Source organism: Gossypium raimondii, chromosome 13, assembly GCF_025698545.1.
Source record: "Gossypium raimondii isolate GPD5lz chromosome 13, ASM2569854v1, whole genome shotgun sequence".
Taxonomy (NCBI): domain Eukaryota; kingdom Viridiplantae; phylum Streptophyta; class Magnoliopsida; order Malvales; family Malvaceae; genus Gossypium; species Gossypium raimondii.
The window spans coordinates 56913321-56938511 of record NC_068577.1 but is presented as its reverse complement, the minus strand read 5'-3'; the positions used below and the strand labels follow the sequence as shown (position 1 = coordinate 56938511).

Here is a 25191-nt window from a genome sequence, read left to right as displayed (position 1 = left end):
AAATGCACATTACTTTTAAGCTTTGATCATTATAATTATATTTTCAACAATTTATCATCTTGCAAATCAAATAAATATTTTCTTTGTCTTTTATATTTTTAGAGTTAATTATTAATTAATTGTTCATGCCCAATCCATTATATGAGTAAAAGAAATAAAAAAATACATTGCTTATCTTCATACTATCTAAATTTGGCAACTCATTAGGTTTTACATGCATATATAGGCATTGTTCAAAATTTCAAGTTTATTATTTTTTTTTTGGAATAGATAAGAATAGAGTTATTCGGTGATTGAATTCGATAGAAGACTTGAAAAATAAATCTTTCATAGTTTTACTTGTGACGTACAAACAGAGTGAATGTTCTTCTACAGTGAAGTTTTTTTTTTCTTAATGCACAGTATTAATAGAAGTCAAGATGAAAGTTAAGATGGAAGAGGACGGTCTTCTCGTTCAGAAAACAGAGTGGGAGTCTCCTTTTTCAAATGAAGTGCCTGAAGTTACTTAAACTACGAGTATGTTGGGTCAAATCCCGAATCAGATCTCGAATTAAATTATTATATATTTTACTATAATTACATAACAAATTAGTTTTTTCCTTCATTTTCTGTGTTTTTAAGTTAATACAATTTTTAATGGAAAACACAATTGATAGTCCAAGAGGTTATTTTGTATTTTATGATTATCATTAATGAGCATTTTGTAGGTTTTAATTAAATTTAAAAACATGGAATGAAATTAATTACAAAGATATTTAATAATGCATTATATGTGAATGATGTATTGGTTTAATAATAAAATTAAAACTCAAATTTATTTGTACTTGTTACTTTTTTTTCCTTATAATTAAAGATGAAATACATATATTCAAGTTAATTTTATTTTGAATCGATTAAAAGGTTAAATTAACATTTTTTTTAAAATTTATCAAATAAGTCGTTTTTTTTTAGATTTAGGGAAATAGGTTAATTTTAGAGAAAGAATATGAAAAGTGCGTTTTCTGCAAAGTTGGCAGGAAAGCTCGCCCACCAATTGGGCAAGCTTTCCGCACAATTCCAAAGAAAACGCATCTAGTTGGGCAAGCTTTCTGCACATTTAGTAGGAAAGCACGTCCAGCTGGACGAGCTTTTGCTGACATGTCAGGGAAAGCGCATCCAACTGGACACGTTTCCTTTGGAATTTTCAGAAAACGTTTTCAGCTGTGCGTGCTTTCTTGACATGTCAGCAAAAGCTTGTTCAGTTGGACTCGCTTTCATACTTTTTCCAAAATCGATCTATTTTCCTAAATCTCAAAAAAAAAAAAACCAGATATACATGCACAATTTAGCCGGATTTAAATTTAAATTTAAATTTAAAATTTTAAGAATTCCATTTCATTTTTTTTCCATATTTGCTAAATAATAAATCAAAGGAAATATGATAAAATTGAAGAAGAAATAACAAATCAAATAAAGGCTCAATTACCTATCATATACTTCACACTTATGCTTTCTTTCTTTTTTTAAATTTAAAATTCAGAATCATAAAAAAAATAAAAATAAAAATAAAAACTTAAAAGGGATAGGATAAGGGTGAAGGGTCCCACCAAATAGTTGTCTCTCCAAATGGTGTTGTGGGACCCACTTAAGTTGTCAGCTTCCATCACGAAATGACACGTGGAGTTTTGTTTCATATTCCGTTGTTCAACATAAATTTGGTAACATAATCATATAATCACTTTTCACACATTTTTAATGTACATGTGTATAAAAATTTAATTAAAATAAAATATAAAATTATATAAACATAATTATTCAAAATTTATTTAATATTAGTTATTAACATATTATAATTTATAAAAATACAAAAAATAAATATAAATGTATATATAATTCATTTAGAATGTAAATTACCCAAAGATTACATAAATATATACATATAATTTATTGAAAAATAAAAATTTAGACTTTATAAAATTATATATATCATTTTAGGAGGTAAAAGTATCATGAATAGAAAAATTAGTCCACTAATATACATTCGATTATTCTATACGTCATAAATGAAATTTAGGTTTGATGTATTACCATTCAAACTAGTTCTTATACGAGGTATGTGACGTTCACTGTTTGATTATTTTATCGGTCACGTTAGTTTTTAACAATACAAATGGATAAATTTTTAACAGAAATGACCAATTTGTTATGTATTTAATGTATAAGAACAAACTTGTCCATTTATTTTTTTGGTCGAAGGGGCAAAGTGTTATCTAACTTTTAGTAGAGGAACCTTTACGATACTTTTACCCATGTTAAAGTGTAATGAAAGTTAACAACATAATAAAATATGTGACAGTATCTTTACTTAAATACTAACCCTTATTATTATTTTTTTCAATCACCCCACCTCAACTGATAAATGAGAAGATAATGTATTTCAGCGCACTCAATTTCACGTCATTCTACATTGACAACAATACACATAGCAATTGAGTTAAGACTCAATCGACGATCACCTTTATTTTTTATTCCAAATTTGTTAATTATTCCACTAATATTGCTTATTATCTTTAAAGATAGGTTAGAGAAAATAATGACAAGACGTAAGGAATAAATCCATACCAAATCCCACTCATGAGCAATGAACATATTTAAGTGACCCTATCTCCTTTGCTGCCAATAGGATAAAAAAGCTTTAATTTACTTTTAATTTGAAAATTAATTTTTTGGGTCTTTTTTTAAATGGGAAATTTGGCATCTAGGTTGACAATTAGTCTCCTAAAGTTGGAATATATATAATTTAGTTTATGTGTTTTATTTTATTTTATTTTTGGGTCATTTTAATTGTTATGATATCATCAATCTGAGTATAGAACTCTCCATGAATCATATTCTGCTCCTACTTAATTTTTTTTTATGTTAGCTAATATTTTGTCTACACGATTTCACTTATAGAATTTTCTCAAATAACTTCACACTAGTGTTATACCATCTTTTTCATTTTGCAAATATCGGTATAGAGTTCACGTATGATTAGACTTAAATCAGAATAAATATGTATTAAAAGTTCAGATATAATTTTCACAATTCAACTTTGGAACCTTCAAGCTTTCGCCTAAACTTAAATGGCAACAAGATAAAAAGGATGAGATAAGACATTGTTTTTTTTACATACAATGCCTAGATTTATCCATATTTCTTCTCTAACTTTTATATAGGAGGATAAATGTGCTGGAAATAACGAATATTTCAACCAAGATAAGCGTCAATCGATAAGATGAGACATTGTTTAATACTAAAAGGCATAACGGGGGCAATAAACCTCAATGTATCTACTAGAACGAGTTCGATAACTAATTCTCCGCATTCTGTAAACTTATTAATTAAATAGATAGATACCGATAAAAAAAAATCCAATCATACATTGTAACGAGAGCATGCACATTAGCAAGAGCGTAGATATATGGCCTCCAATACTATAAATTGATTTGATTGATGTCATAAATTAAAATTATCTTAGTTCCTTAGACAGAAACGTACGACTTTGATTCCCTTACGTTAGCAGGCACTAATTTCTTTGATGCTGTACGTAATGGAATTTGTATAATGTGGATTAAGGGTGGAATTTGTTTAAGAGATGGAACCTTGTTAGTAATTAAAATATAACTTAAGTGGGATTGCCACCACCTTCATTTAGAAGGGGAGCCACGATTACTTTGGTGGGCTATACTCTTATTATATTCTTTAATCATAATTATTCCATAGTTATGATTAATAATTAATTAATACACATGGTAGAAGACAGCATTATTTGGATAAGCTTTAGTTGGATAATCTCAATGTACCATATCATCAGACCTTAATGGATTTCATGGATTAAATTACAAAAGCGGCTAAATTCTCAAACTAATGTGAATAGAAAGAGAATCTAGGGGTTGAAGTAATTTTTTGTTGTTTGAGTGGGATAACGTGGGAATCTAGGGTCACCCTCTTTTATTTCCCCAATAGAATACATAAAATAATTAATTATGCACCCTTAATGTGCATGAATTAATGAAGAAAGAGATCCTCCCATGGGACATGAAATGTATGGAAGATATATTAAAATAAAGCAAAAACTTTAGCATGTGAATTGAGATGATGTATTCGGATACAGATATATACAAGTATGTTTAATTTTGTTGACGGGAATGAGAAGTCGTTTTATCTCCAGCCTTCATGGAGAGTTGTGTACGATTCACGGAGGGGCGCTTCGATCAATGGAGGTAAGTATCTGCAATACTCGAGATAGGTGCTAGTATTGAGCATATGAATGATTATGGAGATACTTGGACTAGCCGTAACTTGAACCACCAAACTTGGTCTTATATGCACCTTAAATGTAAACCTAGTACCACTTGAGCTACATTGATGGTTTGAGCTGCAATGTGCCCAGGTACTTCTGTAATTATTCACACGCTCAATGCTAACACTTATCCTAAGTTTTACAGGTATCAATCTCCATCGATTGAGGTGTCCCACTCTATGAACCGTACACGACTCTTCAAAGAGGCCGAGAACAAAATCCTTACACAAGAACAATACCTTTAATTATTAAAATTCAAGTTAACTGTCCAAAAAGCAACACTTTAAAAATAAAACTTCTTTCGGAAAAATTGATTCCCCTTTTGAAATTTAAAAAGAATTTTAAAACCATGTTTGAACATATGTTACACATGAGGTTGAAAACAAATAATTAAGGGAGATAAAAAATGGGAACAAAGACATAAATTTGATATGGAAGCTATAAAGTGGAAAATAGGATATATATTAACAAGTAAAGAAACACATTAAGCTAAGTATAAGAAAGGAAAAAGATGACGAGGGTATAATGATATTAATTAGTTAATTAATTAATACAACATAAAGTTAGGGGGCCACTTGGGAAGCCCTTAAAAAGAGGGATACTGACAATAGTCCCACTTAAAAAAAACGTGTTTCAACACGCTCAAACTCACGTATTTCTGTACTAACAATAATATCAATACCAATCGAGTTAAGACTCAATCGGTAAAATAGTAGAATAATTTGTTTTGCATAAGAATGAATGAAGTAATTATTTAAAGGGTCAAAAAGTTCACTATATTACATGTAGGTTTCAACTTTAGATAATATTGTTGAGAGGAATAGTTATAAACTATGAACCTCGAATCTGATTGGTAAAACAAATATAAAATATATTAAAAAAAGGTGATTACATGTTGTAAGAGAAAAACACTTGAATTAGTTCTAGCTATTGTTTTTAGAAGTGAATTGGCCTAGCTAATCAAATCAGTTGGATTGGGAGCTGCTCAGAGTATCAATTCGGAATAAGGGGTTGGAACTATTTTTTAATTCTTAGAAATAAAAGTATAGGAACTAAATTCTAAATTTACAAAGAGTATAGGGACCTACGACATATTTTAATCTAAATTGTTTTTGCAGAAGAATGACTGGTGAAGTCTTTAAAGGACTAAAAAGGTAATTTACATATAGGGATGTAATTGAGCCGAGCTGAGCCTGAATACTACTATGCTCGAGCTCAACTTGAAATTTGAAGCTCAATACTTGGCTCAAGCTCGATTGAACATATGTTTTTAAGCTCAAGTTTGGCTCGAGCTCGATTAAGCTCATTTACCAATTTTTACACTCAAGCTTAAGCTCGGCTCGATAATTAAACTTAAGGTTAATAACATATATTAAGAGTAATAACATAATTTAGTAATTCAAACATATGAAAAGCTCAAGCTCAGCTGCTTGAATTCAGTTTTATCGATAACTCAAGCTCAAGTCGATAATTACCGAATCAAATAAAAAAAATTAAATTAAACTCAAATAATTTACGAACACCAAAATTTCATTAACACCCTAAAAGTAAAAACAGTTAAAATTAATTGTAGAGCAGATTGATTAAGACCCAGAGATAATGAAAACTGAAAAACAAAACTAATGTGCATGATCACCACCACCTCTCAATTAGATACAAAGGAAAAACCAAGAGAGAACTTGACACCACCTAGTAACCTAAACACCTTATTAAAGTTGTTAGGTGGGTTTGATGGATCCATCCCCCAATCACTCTCTCTCTCTCTCTCCTTCATCCATTTCTTCAATAGTAAGAAATTGCATATAGATTGGGTTTAATTTCCATGCAACACAATATTTTAAAATAAGATTAATTCAAATCCTATCTAATATTCGATTTTATTTAAATTCATTCAAATACATATAAGGATTGAGAGTATTAAATATGTAGGAGCATAATTAGAATTGTCCATGAGTCGGGTCATTCGGCTCGGCCTAAAAATTTATTCGAAAAATAAAAAAAATTGGAATACGATATGCTATGGCCATAAGTCGTCGGTTGTTGTTATGCAGAATGAAAAAAAGCGAGAAAAGCGGAGAAAGAGCAAGAACAACTTTTTAATCTTTTTCAATTTCATCCTTACGAACGCATACATCTCAAATCAATCACTTCTTTAAAGTACACACAATTATTGGATTGGCTATATTTGCCGTGAAAGAAATGAAATCATTTATAGCAACAAATTTAGTTGGAAAGTTGTGAGCCAAAATTCGTCTCATCGCCTCGCCGCTAATTAATACTCAAAAATCACTATATGAGTCGGTCGAGATTTAGGCCGATTGGTATAGATATTATTATCAATGTAGAATAACGTGGTTTGAGTGCACTGAAACGTATTACCCTCTTATTTATGGTTTGGGGATGAGCTATTAGTAGTTCTAGGTTTTATGTCAAAAAGAGTAGATAGGATCAGAACCTATAATGAGATTGGTAAAAAATGAATATATATTTTATAAAAATTATCATGTGTTTTGTGTGTTTACTTTTCTTTTTTTAATATCTATTAACAATACATTAATTTTTTAAACTTTGTTAGTAAAATTTTAAAAAAGAAATTATATTGTTAGTGTACTATATATTTGAAGTTACAATGGTTCCAATGTAATTAATTATTACAAGTATTCATCATAAGTATTGAATTGAATAATTAACTCAACAATTAAATCAAACTAACTAATAGGGGCAAGCCGAGCCCTTAATTGAAAATTTACAGTTCTAACTCCTCTATAAATAATCAAATTATAAATTAATATATGAAAAAATTGTCGATTAATGCGCTTAAATAGGAGGATAATGCGCTTCAGAATTGTCGATTGAGTCTTAGTTCGATTGACATAGGCATTGTTGCCAATGTAGGAGGACATGGGTTCGGTGTGTTGAAGCACATTATTCTCTTATTAATGGGTTGGGAAGAGGCTATGGGTAATTCTAGACATTGTGTCAAAAATAACAGATATGATCAGAATCTATAAGGAGAAAAAATGAAAATAATTCAGAATTGAAGGAAAATAATTGAATTCCGTATGTGTACTTTGTAAAAAGCTGAAGCTGTTCCTCGAGGAAAAGGAACAATAATTAGCAATTGTTTCAACCACTACTTGTTTGATAATAAGGTATTAACTTAATTGCAAAAAAGGGGGGAGCAGAGAAACGGATAATGGTGGAAAAATGATGATGTTTTCCAAAAAGATCTGATTAGGTTTCAATTATTAATTACTACAATATAAAGAAAACCCTAAAAAGGTGATAACGATGGTTGATCTTTTAAGAAGAAAACCCTAAAAATAATTTGTTTTATTATTCATGATGTTTCATTGTCAATTGTAAAGATAAGTATAAACCCATAATCATACCCAAAAAAAAATAGAAGGAAAAAAAGATATTTCTTGTATTAAAAATTTTGAAATATGGTTTTAATAGAATAAGAAATTTTTAAAAATTGCGTGGATTTAATCTTTTTTTCCGAAAGATCTCAAGCATGCATTGTCTCATATTGTTTGGTGTATTCGAATTATTAGAAGTGACAAAATACATTGTACTCTTAAGGAGAAAATATTAGTTCAAATATTGGAGGTGACATTGTTGAAAGGTGTAGCCATAAATCTTGAACATAGACCGTAAAATAGACATGAAACATATTTAAAAAAAATGAAGAAAAGGAAAAGAAAATTCACTTTTTAACAACTAAATTAGAACCCTTTATGGGATGAGGCTTTGAGTTTTGTCATGCATGATTATCGGGTGTGAGTTCTGTTCAACTATATTTTAATGATTTAGTTTTATTTAGATGGGATGAAAGTAGATTGATTAGTTTTAGAGTTTATGTTCTAATGCTCTACTGTTACTTCTATTGATTAAAGAGAGAACAAAATAAGCAATGTGTTTTTTAGTTGAATTGATGTAAGAAAAAGATAACTTGAAGATTTTGAAGTGTGACCAACATTTTCCTTAAAAGCGTAGTCATGTCTTTAGAGTATATCACAATTATAAAATGTTTGAAAAACAAATCCAAAATTTTCTTCTGTTGATATAAATAGCAAAATTTGCCAAAACAAAATCATGGATATATATATATAGAATTAAGTCTTAATTCGATTGGTATGGGTATTGTTGTAAATGCAGGAGAATGTGAGTTTGAGTGCGTTGAAGCGCATTATCCTCCTATTTATAGATTGAAGAAAAGCTATGTCTAATTTTAGACATTGTGTAAAAAAAATAGATATGATCAGAATTTATAATGAAATTGATAAAAAGTAGAGAGAATGAGTGAGAGCCAAATCCAAAATATACTATGAATTTGTGTTAATTTAAAGGAGCATGTGGAATGCACGTTTAATAGTGTACCTATGAACACTGTTCTCAATTATTGGATACGTAGCATTCCCAATCAATTGAATTTTCATTTTCTAGTCTAAAAAGTTAGAATACATGAGGCCACCCAACTTTGTGAAATTTTAGAAGCGACACCGACCAACGTTTTTTCAGCAAATGGTCCAGCCTGCTAAATTATTTTCGGAACTCTTGTTGCTTCTGCGTTTTCTAAAAAGTTAGATGATTCATCTCATTTGATTAAAAATATTAATTCAATCTATCCAACCAATCCTCGATTCCAGTCCGCCAATCCAATTATGAAAACAATGCTTTTCTCACCTAAATTTTTCTTTTCATGATTATTGTTCTCTCTTCAAATACCCAACACATTAATCCAATTTGATTAAATAAATCTTTTTAAAAAACATACGATTTAATCAATCCAATCACTTTCTCCGGGTAATTCCGACAACCCTGGTGTTCACAAAACTGCACAGAGCTATCTGAGCCAAGTACACTGATCTCACATGCACAACACTACTCATACATATATGCCCAAGAATTTGGCTAAGGATTTAAACAAAAACAAATGTCAAAAGGATACACCACTTGAAATAATTAATAAATATATAAAATACACTATGGAATTGACTCTGCAAATGAATTTTGGTACAACAGATTTGTCTCTTCTCAGTGCCCCATGTTCTAGGCAATGTGGGAAAACAAATATAATCTACAAGCCCTTTTGGGGGATGACAGACCAAGCTTGACCTCGATCCCGGCTTTATGCCGATATCATTCTCTATTGATCATTAGAGACTGATAAGGCACCCTCTTAATTTCGAGAAACGTCGAATACTCCGAGCTCATGGGCTGTTTCCATGGTTCCCCATCCATCTGCATAAATACATCTTTCCACTCTCCGCCCCGTATCTCCAGTCTAATCGATGAAGCCTGCAAAGCAATCCATAAAACTTGTCAAACATACCAAATTTTCAGACGATTGCAGCGACACTCAGAACTACCCATACAAGAACTGGTGCACAGTAGAGCAACTTTCGAAAGGTCTGGATCATAGTTTCTATTTTCTTTCTCTTTGGCTAACTACCAAGGACAATTTTTACACCAGTTGATTTGTTAGGATAGAAATTAAACAAGTTCCAGTACCTGTGCAATGTGTTTTGCAGATATGAGTTCAACCATTACGAATGATGCATGCCATCCTTGCTTTAAACCAAAAATTTCTAGGAGACCATCATCGGCATGGGCCTCGACAAAGCCTCTCTGAAAAATAAATAAAGACAAATTGAAGACAAACATTGATTTCAATCAAGGCTGTCAACAAGCTTAATATTTACACGTAAAGACCGAGTACCAACAAGCTTAGTATTTCCACATAAAGACCGATTAACTTCCAACTCTCTGTCATAACCAGACATTGATCTTTCACCGTAAGCTTGGGCCATAAGAAAGCATTTAAGTTTCCATAATCTTTCAGAATGCTGAAACCTAAATACGTATTCCACAAAACATGCAATTCCTTGTAACCAAGTTTTAACTTGACTAAACATTATGTAGTGATCATATAGAAACATGCATTTTCAGTAAAATAATGCTGACTAAGAACCATCAGAATCAAGACAATATTTCAAAGACCTATGCATCAAATGATCACAAATTGCCTCGTTTTCATAGATTTTGACCCTTGATAGAGTTTATTCCTGATATCTGGATCATGTTAGACATGATAGTTGACATTTTCAGTGTCAATTATACGTGTGCAAATACCATTTGGTTAAACTGACATGCTGGAAAAGAACATTGGCCAAAACAATTTCATTTCTTAAGTAGGTTCAAAGCTCCGATCATGGAAGTGAACCAAGCTGAAATGGTTTTCAATTGCAAAATCAAGCAGAAAATATTTTAGGCCCGGTACAACACCCAAACAAATTATATTCCTCAGCTTTTTGCAATCCCAATTCAAACATCAAGCACAAGCAAACAGTTCGAAACGTGAACAGATAGAGAGTCTTATTTCTGTAAATGAATGAACATTAGATAACTTGAAATGCATCATACCTTTTCCAAATACTCTGGTTTTAGCTTACCCCATGGATTTCGCCCACTTCCGTAATTATGAAGATTTAAAGCAACAATTGCCCTCACACTAAAACAAAGTATTATAAAATTAGAGTGTGATTAAATCATTCGCCATACCATGAGAAAATGCTTGTCATGCAAATTTACTACTTTAGCAATATAGCTCATTAAGCAAAAGGTTCAATAGAAAGAAATACTACAGATGTAAAGATATCTAGTGAACATTAAAAGGTTAAATAAGAATGATGAAAGCTAATAGATAAGATAACGACGACTGCCAAAAAAAAGATCCTAGAACAAATAAGATGCCCATGTATTACAAGGTAGAGGTAAATAGTTAGGGATGTACCTTCTAGGGACGGGAATTTGCTCCCATTCCGAGCACCTGGCCTTTTTAATATACATCCTTAAAATATTCTTCAGTCCCCTGCATTTAGAAATATATATTCACCTCAAAAAGAAAGGTTGTTCACTCAAAATAAAATTAACAAGAAAGACACCTTCTCCATAGGCTTGATGGAATATTTATTCTCAACAAAAGAAAATAGGTATCAACTAAGAACTTGTCGATTAAATAGAACAAGCATTTCAAAGAATGTGCATTTTAATTAAAATGATTGTTTTATTAATTTTAAAAAAATAAAGGCACAACACAATGTGGCTGAAGGAGACACCCTCCAGAAACTAGAACTTTTATGATTTCTACAGCACAAGAGCAAAAAGGCATTTGCTTGCGAAAAGCAAGGTGCTGAGATAATATAATGCTAAATACCATTTTTGTCTAAACATACTAATATTGTCAAGTCAACTTAGACTTTAAAATTATAGAAGAATACTTGATGCCTAACAGAGGCATGTCAATTGTCAACCCTTGTCTTTCAAAGCAATGCATGCATAAAGACTTCTGATTGGTAAAGCAAATTCAGCCTTGGCCTCAGCACCAAGACCACTGCCTGGGACACACTGTCTACAATGAATAAAAACCAAACCAGAGGTCAATCCGATGTGACCTATGGACTGATTCAACTGGTCCAAACAGTTGAACCAAATTATTCAATTAAATGTTAATTATATGATTTTAATATTAGACAAGTATTTAACTAGTAATTAATTAATGAAAACAAGTATTTTATTTAATGGGATTTAGAAGTTAAAAGTTCATCTTATCACTTGCAAAATTAATTTTAATAAAAAAATCCAAAAAACATTTTTTTATCAGCTTAAATCCAGTTTTTTACTGATCCACTTTCCTACTGATTCATTTGTTTCACAGTTCTTAGATATGAACCAGACCTATTGGGTCACTGGTTCAATCACCTGACCCAGCCCCCTGTTTCCAACACTGACCGCCTATGTAATAATCATAAATTTAAAGCAGTCTTTTCTTGCGGTTTATCTTGGCACCAAGGCCTATACCGTTTAAGCAAAAGTCAAACCTAACCACATGCTTACTAGACACAGACACAAAATATTGTTATTTAGAAAATCCAATGTCCATAATAGGTTTAAGATGCAAGCTAAAAAACTATCATAAATAATATCTAACCTTAAACTTGGATCACTCACACAAGGTGTGAGAAACCAGCCCTGAGTGCAACTGTAACTGGAGTAGATAATCTGCCACAAAATTCAATATTAGTTTTCTCAAAGCAAATCATAGACCAGAAAATACTAAGCTGCACACTGTAATTTAATTTAACTTTCGCAAAACTAGTGTTATCTTTTGGGCAAATCCTGCCAAAAATTGTGGGAGAAACAATAAAAGATACTGCATAAACCAAAATTACAACTAAGTTGTTTATAAGATAAATCAGAACAGAAAGTTTAAGTCTAAACATCCCAGCATATGCACTAATATTGGATACTTCTACAGAAGAACTCCAGATCTCTTTTATTAAAAGGAAAGCAGAAGGTGAAAAATGGGACAACATGAATGTTCCCACATAAGAAACGTACAAGACTTTCCTACCAGTTTCATGTAGATTCATTTTACTTCTATATCTTTTCACGAATCCTCCTCATCTCATGTCAAAGTATTATGAGCAGAAAATATTTAAAATATAGGTATTACAAGACTGAAATGCAAAATTTAGTCACAAAAATAATAAAATTGAGATTTTAATAAGCAAGAAAATGTGGTAGTCACTAATATCATCTGGACATATAATCTATAGATGATATCCCTGTACGTTTGGCAGATGGGCTTATTACCATTAAGCAACTTCAAAAATAAAATATGTACATTTGATAGACGGTATAGCGCTGAGGGATTACAACAAAACAATCTTCAACTTATGGTCAATAAGTAAAATAAAAAGAAGACCTAATACCTTATTTGTAATAGGACCTTGCGCAAGGTAAGGTTTCTCATTACGTAAATGATGGAATCCATAAGCAACTTGCGCATCCATTCCTGAATGCAAAACAATAATGAGAACAAAACATCATAAGCAAGGATTTAATGAGTTGTCCTAAGTCTAAGTGTCATATGCCCCCCCCCCCCCAAAAAAAAAAAATCTCGCTTTTTTTTCTATAGAATAGATGAGAGGGAATCATTATAAAAGCTCACTCATCCATGGAATCTATTAAGGATTTGGTTAAAAAGCTGAAACCCTATTCAGTTTCTCCTAAAATAAATTAGCAGCTAACTTACCAAATTTAAGATTATTAAGCTTCTACATGATGGTAGAGCTCCTCAACAAGTGAATTTACACATGCATGAAGTTAAACCAACAAGGATGAGTATACTATACCTATGCTAAAGTAATTATAGAATACTCCTCCATAGCAGTTCACTTTGTCAGGAATGCCCCCATCAATCTCCAAAGTCTGCAGTCACAGACAAGAATTTTTCATTTGAATTTGAAATTCCACATCATAAAATCACAATCAAGAGAAAAAAGATTTTTTTTTTATTTTAAAAAAAACACTAATTTTCAAGTTTAAGTAACAGATAGTAAATCAAGGCACTAGGCTTAGAAGGAAGAGGTTTTAGTTATATGATGTCATAGTTCATTTGATAATGTGCAATATATTGGATTAAATCATTAAAGCATACACTGATCTATGACCTAAAAGGTACATTTTTCTTTAAAAAAACTTGTCTGTATAATTTTACTAACAAGCAAAAATAGACAGATAAAACGTCCTTACATAATTATATGATGTTATCCACAAATGATATTTGGTGAACTCCAATAATACCAAATTAAGTCGCTTAACAACCAAAGTCTACAAACTCAAAACAGACAACTTAAACACTATCCAAAGGACTCAATTTCGCGTCAATCCTTGGTAATATAGCCATGCAAGTAAAACAAAGGGTTTAAAGCATAGAGGTTACTACCTGATCAAAATGACACTCTTCGGTAGCCTTCAAAGAATGGGGAGGATCAATAACTTCTCCACCAGGCATTTGCAGTACAACATGCCAACTGATCCATCAAAGAAGCAATCAGAGGTATAACAACAAACTAAGATATATATATGTATATAAAAATAATTTCTTATGCTAACTCATTTTCAATAATAAGAAACTGATGTATACACCAAAGTCCTTAATAGTGGATAATCAAACTTATAAATAGAATGCAATCAACTAAAGACCATCAGTATGCAACAGCAAAACAGAGTACAAATCAATATCATGTGATAAATGTATGCTCACCTATCTAAACGACAAATTGGACCAGTAGTAGCTTGGTGCAAAGTTCTTTTAATTGCCGATTTCCAAGCAAAAGGAAATGAACCTCCCTGCAGTAACATTCAGGGCACTAGTCAACAAAACGAGAGAAACAAACAAGCAAACAACATCAAAACTTAAAAATTTTAAAGTATCTTACCCAACCATAACTTCTAGACAAGTCATTGCCAGTACCAAGTGGAATCACAGCTACTGGAGGAACCGGGTCTCGACCTTTTTGATGAAGTTCTCCGAGACATCCAAGAACCCAACCAACTGTACCATCACCTCCAGCAACCTGCACAGTCATACAGAGTGGTATAACATCAGCTTGCGATGTTTTATTGACATCTAACCAATGAGTAACATACAAGTAAACCACCAATTTTAACATAAAGGTTATGCATAAAAGTAAAAATCAAGTACTTTATCCCTCAAAAGAAAAGAAAAGAAATCTTTTTTTTTAATTTAATACTTAAAAAAATTACTTTTAAAACTTAATAATAATTGAACTGTAACTGAGGCACAGACACAGAGTACAGGGGAAAACAAGTTGTACGTTGGTAGAAACATACTACAACTCTAATGTTCCGTCGTGTCTCTTTCGCACAGATATCTCCATTGTTACCCCACTTCTCAAGGCAAGCCAATCCATACCTTACAAATTCATGAGGTTTCACATCGAGGAGGTCGAACACCTACATTTACATAACTATAAATTCTTTAACTAACATACATAAAAATAAAGTCTCTAAAAATTTAAAGGAAATCATAAAAAAAAAAAAGAACAAAAGTTACCTGCTCTTCGCTGATTAACTGCTGGAGACGCTCTTTAAGGACAGGACCATGGCGACCACCGCTGCGAGAGTTAATAAAAACAACGATAGGAGATTGAGGAACAGTGCCATCGTAGTCGGAAGAACGCGAACGGAAATGTTCATCGCCGCCGTCGACGTCTTTTTTCTTAATGGAATCTAACATAGCAAGGCGTAGATACTGAGGCATCGAAAGCCTTCGTCTGAGTTCTTCTTTATCGATCTTCATACCGGCTAATCCCGACAAGCCACAAGCTCTTATCCAGTCCATCATCGAAGAACGAGCCACGATCCGTGTCGGCGACGATGAATCCCTTGCCGTCGTCGGCGAATTCATAATTCTTTTTCCAGAATCTTCTTTTTTGTATTTTTTTTTTGGGAAGTGAAGATGGGAGTACTTTTATCTATATTTAAGGACATAGAAAATATAGTCACCGAGGAAATTAACGAAAATGAGATTTTAAAAAAAAATTAAGCGTTTGGATTTTGAATTTCAGAGGAGAGATTTTTAAATGCTTTTTGCTTTATACTTTGTTTTGGTTTGTTTGGAGTGACTGAAACTGTAATGAAATACCGTTTTGGGGATTCTTTAATTACTTAACTGCCAGCTGTGTTTTCTTTCAAAGGTTTTTTTTGGGGTTTAATATATCATTTAGTACCTTAAATTATTTTTTATTCTAATTTGGTACCTAATTTTTTGTTTCAATATTTAATTTGGCATCTAGAACAAGCGAGCTAATGAATGTTTCACACATAATTTCTAGCAAGGTTGCTTTAACCAAATTAAACTGGCCAGTTAGACCACTTGGATCGAGAATCGAATGGTGTATCGGTCAATAGAAAGGTACTAAACAGGTTGATTTTGAAATCAATACGAACTGCTTGAGCCGATTTTTTTATATTTTTTATTAATTTTATATTGATTTATTTAATTGAATCGATTGGACCAATGAACCGGTAATCTAACAGATTTGACCATCAATTCGGTTTCGAATACCATGAAATTTAGTAAATAAAATGTAAGTGCTTAATTAGAACAAAAAAAAACTTATGTACTAAATTAAACATTAAATTCAAACTCGTATATTTATATAAGATAAAAAACACAAGTATTAAATTATCTCATGATATTGCTAGCCATTAGACAAGAACGAAGTCAAAAATCGTTTTGGGTGGGTAAGACTTTTCTTTTCCTAAAATGACAAATAGTTTTTTAAAGGGCAAAATATAATTTCATAATTAATCGCAGAGCTAAAATATTTAAATTAAAAATTTTATTATTATTAAGAGTTAAAATTATAATTATTTATATCTGTTCTTTTTTAAACAATATTTAAGATTATTTATGGTTCCTTCCAAACCATAAATAAGAGGATAATACATTTCAGGATACTCGAAATCACGTCCTAGTAACAATACTCATATCAATCGAGCTAAAATAATATTTTTAATTAATAATACTTAGAATAAATAATTTGTCTTTCTCTTAAAAATCAAAGGACATTTCATTCATTCACACGAATTTTCCACGCGGGAATGAGAAGAAAAAGAACGAGGGAACGAGAGAAGAGACAAACTAAAGAAATTTTGTGTTGGTTCATATTCTAGGGTTTATTATATTATTTGGTACCTGAGTTTAGTTTTAATATTCAATTTGGTATTTAAGGGATTTTTTTTTTTGTCTCAATTCAATATTTGCTCGTGGATTCAATTCCAATTTGATCACCAAACCAAATTGCATATATGACATATGTGTTCAAGTAAAATAAGCATGGGTACTTAATTGGGAGGAAAAAAACTTAAATACTAAATTGAATATTAAAGCCAAGCTCAAGTACTAAATTGAGAAAAAGTTGAGTACCAAATTGAATATTGAAATAAAATTCAAGTGCTAAATAGTATAATAACCATATATTTTAGAGCGTGTTGATTTTTCAGTCTAGTTGCTTATTAATTTGGTTAACCGTGTCTCCACACTAAGAAAAAGAAAGCTGGACCAATCATAGTGGCTGTTTGATTCCAATTATATTTAATTTTCTTTATAAAATTAATTTTATATTTAAATTATTTATTAATATTATTGATGGTTGATAGTTTTTTTTTTAATAATCTCGATCCTAATCATATCTATTTTTATTTTTTTACAGAATGTCTAAACTTATTCATAACCTCTTATTAATTCATAAATAGGAGACGTTTCAACGCACTCAAACTCACGCCTTCCTGCGTTGGTAATAATTCTCATATCAATCAAGTTAAGACTCAATCGGTATTGACTATTGGTAGTATTAAATATTCGTGTTTAGTTTAAATTTTGCCCCAAATCCAGATTTGTGAATCTCAAGCAGCCCCAAAAAAAGGTGATATCAACAAACAAGTAATTTAAATAAAAAATCTTAATGTTTATATTTTCTATCAATCTGATCATGATACTAAAAAATTATCTAAAAATTTTTATAAAATTTAAATTAGCTTCAAATATATTTGCAGAATATTAAAATTTGAAAGTTAAATTTATTATTATATCAATTAAAATTATATAAAATTAATATAAATTGAATTAGTTATATTTAAATATTCAATTTCGAAATTAATAAATATTAAATTATTGCTAATAACCTATCACATGTGTCCGCATTAAAGATTTTTGAACTTGACATTTGTAGGACATGCACTTGTATTATTGTTGTGAAGTTGACACATTTTAGTTTTATTTTTTATATGATGTTTTAAAGAGATTGATAGTTGATTTTAGGGTAAATTAGGTAGGAGTAACTCAATTATATATTTCTTTTGTCTCTTAATTATGAAAAGTTACAAAATGGTGATTTAATTATTTAGTTTTGTCTTTTTTATCATCACCGGTTAACATAAAAGTAGAAATACTCAAAACTTCAAAATAATTGGTGATTAAAAAGATAAAATTGAATAGTAAAGTGACCATTTCGTAACTTTTCGAGTTTGGTAACTGAAAAAGAAAATTACTAATAATTGAATGATCATTTTGTAACGTTTTAGAATTGGGTGATAAAACAAACCATAGTTTGGCTTATAGGAAGATAACTCGACAAATTTTAAAATTGGTATAATAGCAATATTAACCCTCAATATTTATATATTGTGTCAATTTAATATTCGATTCTAAAAAATTAACGCTCAATATTTATACATTGTGTAATTTTATCATTTTTATATTTTTATTTTGTTTGTGACATTAAGGGTCAATTTAAAAAAAGAAGAAGAAGAAGAAGATATGAGAATTGTTTTTTTGGATTTTTGGGTATTTCCATTTTTTGGTATCGTTCCAATCAAATTTAGTTGATAAATTTATTATTTTAACTTTTTAGGTGAAAGGGTCACAGAGAAGTAAATTTACGAAAAATACCAAATTACACAATGCGCAAAATATTGAGGGTTACATTTTTTAGAATCAAGGTCAAATTGACACAATCTATAAATGTTAAGGGTTAAAATTACTATTGCTAAATTTTAAAAGTTGTCACATCATGTCAACGATCGATGACCAAAAAGACAAAATCGAGTAATTGATTAACCATTTTGTAACTTTTCATAGTTAAATAACAAAAAAAAATACTAACAACGGGTTGACTACCAATATAATTTACCCTAAAATAAATGATTACGAACACTAAACTAAATAACTAACTCAATTCAAATTAATTACTCATAATAAATAAATAAATAATCAAAACTTAAAATTTTGTAATCTTTGTAACTTCAAACTTGTGAACCAAAATTTCATTTTCCCATACAATTATAAAAGTGACGTGTAGAATTTGGTAGCACATGGAAGATGATAACTTAACAAATAGAATTTAATGAGACAGTTGGGATCTAATTGAAAACCCCACTTCCTTTCTGGTCATAACAACAACTCTCCATTAATTTATTTTTTCTTTTAATGATTAATGTTTTAATTTTTTTTACCTTTCAATCTAATTTTTTATTATCATCTACTTTTTAAAATGTATTTTTTAACCATCTGTTTATATTTGTTCTTTTTTATTTAATGTTTAGAATTATTTATATCTTTCCCCAACAGATAAATAGGAATATAACGTGCTTCAGTACAGCTAAAACTGCGTCTTCTTATATTGATAAAAATACTCATATCGATCGAGCTAAAACTCAATTGACAAAAGAATTGATGAAGTGTTTAAACTTTGTTGTTGTTTTTTTTGGGGGGGGGGGCATATTGCAATTTTGGAGATAATATTATAGATTTAGTAGTTGGGTATTTTGATATTTGAGTGTGCTAGAAATTTGCTGTCTAATCATTTTGAGAATCGAATTTATTCTTAAATCATTAGCCACAAGAATCCAATTTTAGGAATTTTTTTAAGTTTTACAAATTAAATGCAAATACGTAAAAAAAATTTGGAATAATTATAAATTAGCACTTAATATCGCTACATAAATAGATTAAGAATTGATACTATTTAATTTAATATCGATAAATTGTACTAAAACTTATATACGATGGAACTCGGAGACTTACTGATATAATTGTGCATGATAAATATTGAACCTGGATACTTAAAATTCAGGGCGCCATCTGTGCTCAAGTCTCGTTGGCTTAGGAGTTTTTATTAAAATTTTGTAAAATTAAGCTTTCTTTCTTCAAATATGTAAGTTTTGAAATATGTTTTTTTATCAAGGTTTGCGATGTATTAAATTTTCACTAGTTTGTATCTTTAGTTGGCAAGAAAAATACTAATAAAGTAGGATTTAGGGATCTAAACACTAAGGGCACGTTTGGTTCGCTGTATTGGAATAGAGGCGTAATGGATTAGAGGCGTAATGGAATAGAGGCGTAATAGCAATCTTGTGTTTGGTTGAATGGAATAGAGGTGTAATAGCATAATGGAAAAAACTAAAATGACTAGAATACCCTTACCATAAATTTGTTTTGGTAAATGATTATTGTTATTGTTATTTAAATTTTAATAAGATTATTAATATCAATAATAAATAATTTAATCATATTTAAACATAATTATTATTAAATATATTATAATTAAAATATATAATTTAATAAAATTCTTAATAATCAAAATTCTTATATGAATTTACTCAAATCATAATATATGATACTATAAAATATAAATTAACATAATTATTATTAAATATATTATAATTAAAATATATAATTTAATAAAATTATTAATAATCAATATTCTTATATGAATTTACTCAAATCATAATATATGATACTATAAAATATAATTTAACATAATTATTATTAAATATAATTTAATAAAAATATATAATTTAATAAAATTCTTAATATTAAATATTCTTATATGAATTTAATAAAATCATAATATATAAAATTATATAATATAATTTAACATAATTATTATTAAATATAATTTAATAAAAATATATAATTTAATAAAATTCTTAATATTAAATATTCTTATATGAATTTAATAAAGTCATAATATATAATACTATATAATATAATTTAAAATAATTATTATTAAATATAATTTAATAAAAATATATAATTTAATAAAATTCTTAATATTAAATATTCTTATATGAATTTAATAAAATCATAATATATAATACTATATAATATAGATTAATAATGTAGATACTTGCTAAGAAAACATGGATTAAACAAATGTCAAGCATAGGCTTCTTCCAAAAAAAATTTTCTATGAACAATCACATAGGCATAAAGCAACCATGGTAAACTAGAAAAAAAAAAGATCTATCTGCTGTGTTTGTAACTTCTAATATATAAGTTCTGCATGCATATTCAAGAGAAACAACTAGTATACAAATCACTTACCATACAAAAGTTAAACTATAAAGCAGTAAACAGAGTGACATTAAAGTGAACTTGAAACAACCAACACTGACTCATAAAACAGATTCTTAAGCCTTAGCAACAGCTTTCTAGTGACATTTACATGCAATAGCAGGCTTTGAGAAATGATGTAGACTAGGGTCATTTCTCATTTACAAACATTATGGACAAACATTGCAAGTATTGACAGGTTTTCTATCCACACTTTATTTCATCAAAAACATTGCAAGTATCTCTTCATCAGTCGAGTACAAATTATCAAAATCTGACTCGAACTCTTCATCATCCACATCGTCTCGTGGTTGCATCTCCAATTCATCCATCAATTCATCATCGGTCTCCTCATGCTTCCCAGCTAACTTTCTCCGCAAAATGGCCTCAAGAACTAAAGGGAGTGCCTCATCATCCCCTTCAAAGTACTTCTTGATTCGGGTTTTTAGCTCTGGCACCAAATAACTAACAAAGTTAAACAGCATAACAAAAAAACAAACTATCATGATTTATCCAAACAAATATATACATATATCATGATTTAGTTTCCCTTCCTTCTCAACAACCAAACAAATAATTTCCAAATAAAAAAAAAAGTAAATTCCAGCAAAGAAGAAGCACAGATTTAAAAAAAGTAATTTCATCTTATTCAACTCCTGGAAGAAATCATATAAAATTTAGTTTTAGCCTTAAGTTCTACACCTGTAGCATCAGTTGACACATTATACACATAGGCAAATTCAAAGTACTAAGAAAGAGCTAAACATTGTAGTAACCGATTAACTTTCTGATATATTAATGAGTCATCCATTTCAACATCACCAACTACACATATAAATAAGAGTATCATAGAGTCGCATTTGCAAGCGATGCTACTCGTACTCGAGTATGTTCAGTTTTTTAAGTTTTTTGAGACATCTTCAAACTCGTATCCGGAGATATACCAAAAAAAGGCCAGCCATGAATACTTCAGGAAAAGAAATAAAAGTTGCAAGTCTAGAATTCCAAGCAACTACTGTTCTAGATGAAAAGGGCATATCAAAGCTCCTTTTCAAAAGCATAGGCAATTTTCCAACTGATGACAGCAAATTAATTCTAGAATAAGAGCTAAACTATATACATATATAACTCAAATATATGTGCTACAATGAAAAACAATCGGCTTCATCACCTTTCTCAACATGGTCTACTGTGTTATTAATTTTATGAATTTAAGCAATGAGAAATGCTACCAGAGAAAAGACAAAAAGAAGTTGGAGTCGAAACACCATAGTTGAAGCAGGAAAATCATCTAAACAAAAGGCTTTGCATGTCCAGAACCAGAATGCAGGCATATTATAGCCTTGTGACAAGTATTATAACAAAAAAAATAGCCAAACCTCTTGTCCAGCATCAGTTGAAATGATTGAAGTCGGTAAGAAATCTTCCAATTCAGCAGCCTTTTCTCTTGCAAGAGCAACAACACTTTCAGGAAAATTGGCAAATTCTGCCACATGAATACCAAAACTTTCAGGATAAACAGGTATATTTCAGAAGCTATAAATCATGAATAAAGCCTTAGTGCAACACATAAAGCAAATAACCTATCAAATAATTACAGTTCTTCACAGCTTGTAGACCTTAGCAGCAATAAGTCCACTGATTTGAGCCATATCACAAAGCAAAACAGCACCACACTTATCCGCAATCTGTCGAAACCTTCTGTAATCCCATTCCCTCGAATACGAACTACCACCACAAATCAATATCTTAGGCCTAAAATCAAGCGCCCTCTCTTCCAACTTCTCATAATCTATATACCCAGTTTGTGGATTCACTTTATATGGCAAACTCTCAAAGAAAATTGAAGCAGAAGATACTTTTGTACCGTGTGGGGTATAATACCCATGACTGGTATTCCCTCCTGATGGAGTATCCAATCCCATGATCCTATCTCCGGGGAATAGTAACCCAGTATAGACTGCGGCGAAGATGAAACTAACCCTAAAGAGAGCGTTGATGAAGTGTCAGCCGATTGAGATAAAAAATCCATGGAACAAAAGCTTGCATTCAAACAAAACCCAAACGAAAAAACAATAAAGGAGAGAAAAATTAAAACAGAGAAAGCCGAAGACAATGTTGAAGCAAAGATTCATACCTGAAATCGGCCTCCGATGAAGACAATGTTGAGGATTTGTTATGAAAGCAGAAGAAATGAGGATAGATCTGCAATGCCGATGGAAGAAGAAGCAGAAATCTATGAGGGCAGAAAAAGGAAACGAAAATAAGAAATGGGTAAGGATTCTCTAATCGGCGCTGGATGGGGGGATAGCTATTACGGGACCGGGTGTATTAGGGAAGGAACAGATCTGGGACGTAATGGTAATACAACCAACCAAATAAAAGATTAAATGGGGATTAAGTGGGGCCCATCAATAGCCAATACACCCAACTAAACATAATGTAATGGTTGTCAATGTTTTTGTATTACATGAAGGTGGTCAGAAATTACGGACAATAAATACCATAATCAATATTATGACCGGACCTCGAGAACTATGAGTGTTATAAGATTCCTTACTATAAATACCGCCACCTCATTTTCTTTTGTTTTCATGGGAAATCATTTCTGAAACACCATACCTTAATAGTTTTTTTAAGACTTCAAGAAAAACATACAACTTACCCTGCAGTAAATTCGATAAGATTACTCACTCGAATTTTTGTGTTATTTATTGAATTTTGTTGCAATTATAATATATTATTATGAAAAAAAAATCAGATTTAAAATATAGAACTATTTGTGCTCAACATAATCTTAGATTCTTCGAGATGGATTAACATATGGAAGACCACTTAACAAGCGTTGGTTTATTAACAACATCTAAAATAGTTAAGTTTTATATGGTGTTTGAGTTGCTTGGCACCTTATTGGAAAGATGGAGGCAAAAAAACACATATATTTCATTTTCCATTCAAGAGAGCAACTATAATGCTAAAAAAATCGTTTTAATGATCAACTTTCCAATCAATGGACAAACGGTAACCAAAGATAATAATAATAAGCTATTGTTGTTTTGCCATTACTTGTTAGGTGTTTGGTTGATCGATGAGCAGAATGAATGAAATGGTAAAGGAGAAATTCACTTGGTTGAAGAAACTTGTCAAATTGGCACCTTTAGCTAATGCAATAGTTGAGCGGATAGACTTAAGATTGGAAGCTTTGGATAATAGGATGAATACTATTTCGAAACAACAAGCCATGCATTTGTATCTATTGTGAATTTTTTTAGTTGGTAGGTGCATTCGGTTGGGGGCAACGACATTAGCATAGTTGTATAGGCCACTTTACAGGGCAACGCAATATTAAACCAATGAATTAAATGGTTGTTTACTTCTGCAAATGTGGTCATGGATACAAATGTTGTGGTTAGTGTTCATAACTTTCTAGCTTATAACTCTAGGGTATAGAGTTATTTTTATTATTTTTAAGCTTATATTTCAATCAAGTTAAGAGTGATACAAAGTATTTTTGTAATTGTTTTAGCCACGTTGATGTTAAGTAGTTAACTTTTAAAGTTTTATTTTAATACTATATTCTTTCTAAATTATACACAGAAAATATGAAATTTTATTCTTAAAGGCGGCTGATAGAACTTTGGAAAAGTGGAGAAAAAATATGTTGAATTTAGGCATCTTAAGCCCAAATGTTGTAGTAATGTTGCAGCATTGAGCCTGGCGAGAACAAATTGGGAAGCTCACACTTAAAGAACGTCACATCAACTTTTGGGCTTAACCCATCTCTTAATCAAATTTTGATAATGACCAATAATAATAATAATAATAATAATAAAGAATAGGCTATGCGAAAATGTAAAGGCCCAAACACTCTCAAAAGGACAAAAATTAAAATAGGAAATGGAGTTAACCTAGACCCTTTTGGGATATAAATATCACACTTTGAGGGAAAAAAAAAGGGGGCAATCGTCGGGTGCAAAAAGAACAAAATATCAAATTTTAGAAGGCAACGCGTTAGAGAAGAAGAAGACCCGAAGAAGGAAGAAAGAGAGAAGAACCACCTTATTGACTCATCATATCTTCACCTTTCTCT

General features: G+C 30.5%; 2 protein-coding genes across 10 annotated transcripts; both read right to left on the bottom strand.

The window, feature by feature from the left end:
* Positions 1-9202: 9202 nt before the first annotated feature.
* Positions 9203-15820, bottom strand: LOC105782726 (diacylglycerol kinase 7). 2 transcript variants are annotated; one of them, XM_012607657.2, is made up of 12 exons: positions 15255-15818; positions 15032-15154; positions 14617-14754; positions 14442-14527; positions 14121-14208; positions 13528-13603; positions 13105-13187; positions 12321-12391; positions 11124-11201; positions 10754-10841; positions 9842-9958; positions 9203-9628 (listed from the first exon to the last, which is right to left on the bottom strand). In XM_012607657.2, the coding sequence occupies exons 1-12, from the start codon at positions 15606-15608 to the stop codon at positions 9470-9472; spliced, it is 1461 nt and encodes a 486-aa protein (XP_012463111.1). In that variant the 5' UTR covers positions 15609-15818; the 3' UTR covers positions 9203-9469. The 2 variants fall into 2 exon arrangements, with proteins under 2 accessions (XP_012463111.1, XP_052482447.1); XM_052626487.1 differs by lacking the exon at positions 15032-15154 and having other exon boundaries at positions 15255-15820.
* Positions 15821-21021: 5201 nt separating this feature from the next.
* LOC105782727 (serine hydroxymethyltransferase 7-like) lies at positions 21022-23472 on the bottom strand. 8 transcript variants are annotated; one of them, XR_001129898.2, is made up of 4 exons: positions 23239-23472; positions 22685-23084; positions 22481-22587; positions 21022-21552 (listed from the first exon to the last, which is right to left on the bottom strand). XR_001129898.2 is itself a non-coding variant. In XM_012607659.2 (4 exons), exons 2-4 carry the CDS (start codon positions 23024-23026, stop codon positions 21522-21524), a joined length of 444 nt encoding a protein of 147 aa, XP_012463113.1. In that variant the 5' UTR covers positions 23027-23143; positions 23239-23472; the 3' UTR covers positions 21022-21521. The 8 variants fall into 8 exon arrangements, 3 of the variants coding, with proteins under 3 accessions (XP_012463113.1, XP_012463112.1, XP_012463114.1); XR_001129900.2 differs by having other exon boundaries at positions 22481-22547; XR_001129901.2 differs by having other exon boundaries at positions 22481-22540.
* Positions 23473-25191: the final 1719 nt, after the last annotated feature.

Coding starts and splice junctions, on each gene's coding strand:
- LOC105782727 (XM_012607659.2), bottom strand. CDS start 23,026: ATGGGATTGGATACTCCATCAGGAGGGAATACCAGTCATGGGTATTAT. Junction 22,588..22,720: donor GTGGACTTATTGCTGCTAAG/GTCTACAAGCTG, acceptor TTCATGTGGCAG/AATTTGCCAATTTTCCTGAA. Junction 21,553..22,480: donor CAACTGATGCTGGACAAGAG/GTTTGGCTATTT, acceptor ATTTGGTGCCAG/AGCTAAAAACCCGAATCAAG.
- LOC105782726 (XM_012607657.2), bottom strand. CDS start 15,608: ATGAATTCGCCGACGACGGCAAGGGATTCATCGTCGCCGACACGGATC. Junction 13,604..14,120: donor AAGAGTGTCATTTTGATCAG/GTAGTAACCTCT, acceptor CTGTGACTGCAG/ACTTTGGAGATTGATGGGGG. Junction 12,392..13,104: donor AAGGTCCTATTACAAATAAG/GTATTAGGTCTT, acceptor ATTTTGTGGCAG/ATTATCTACTCCAGTTACAG.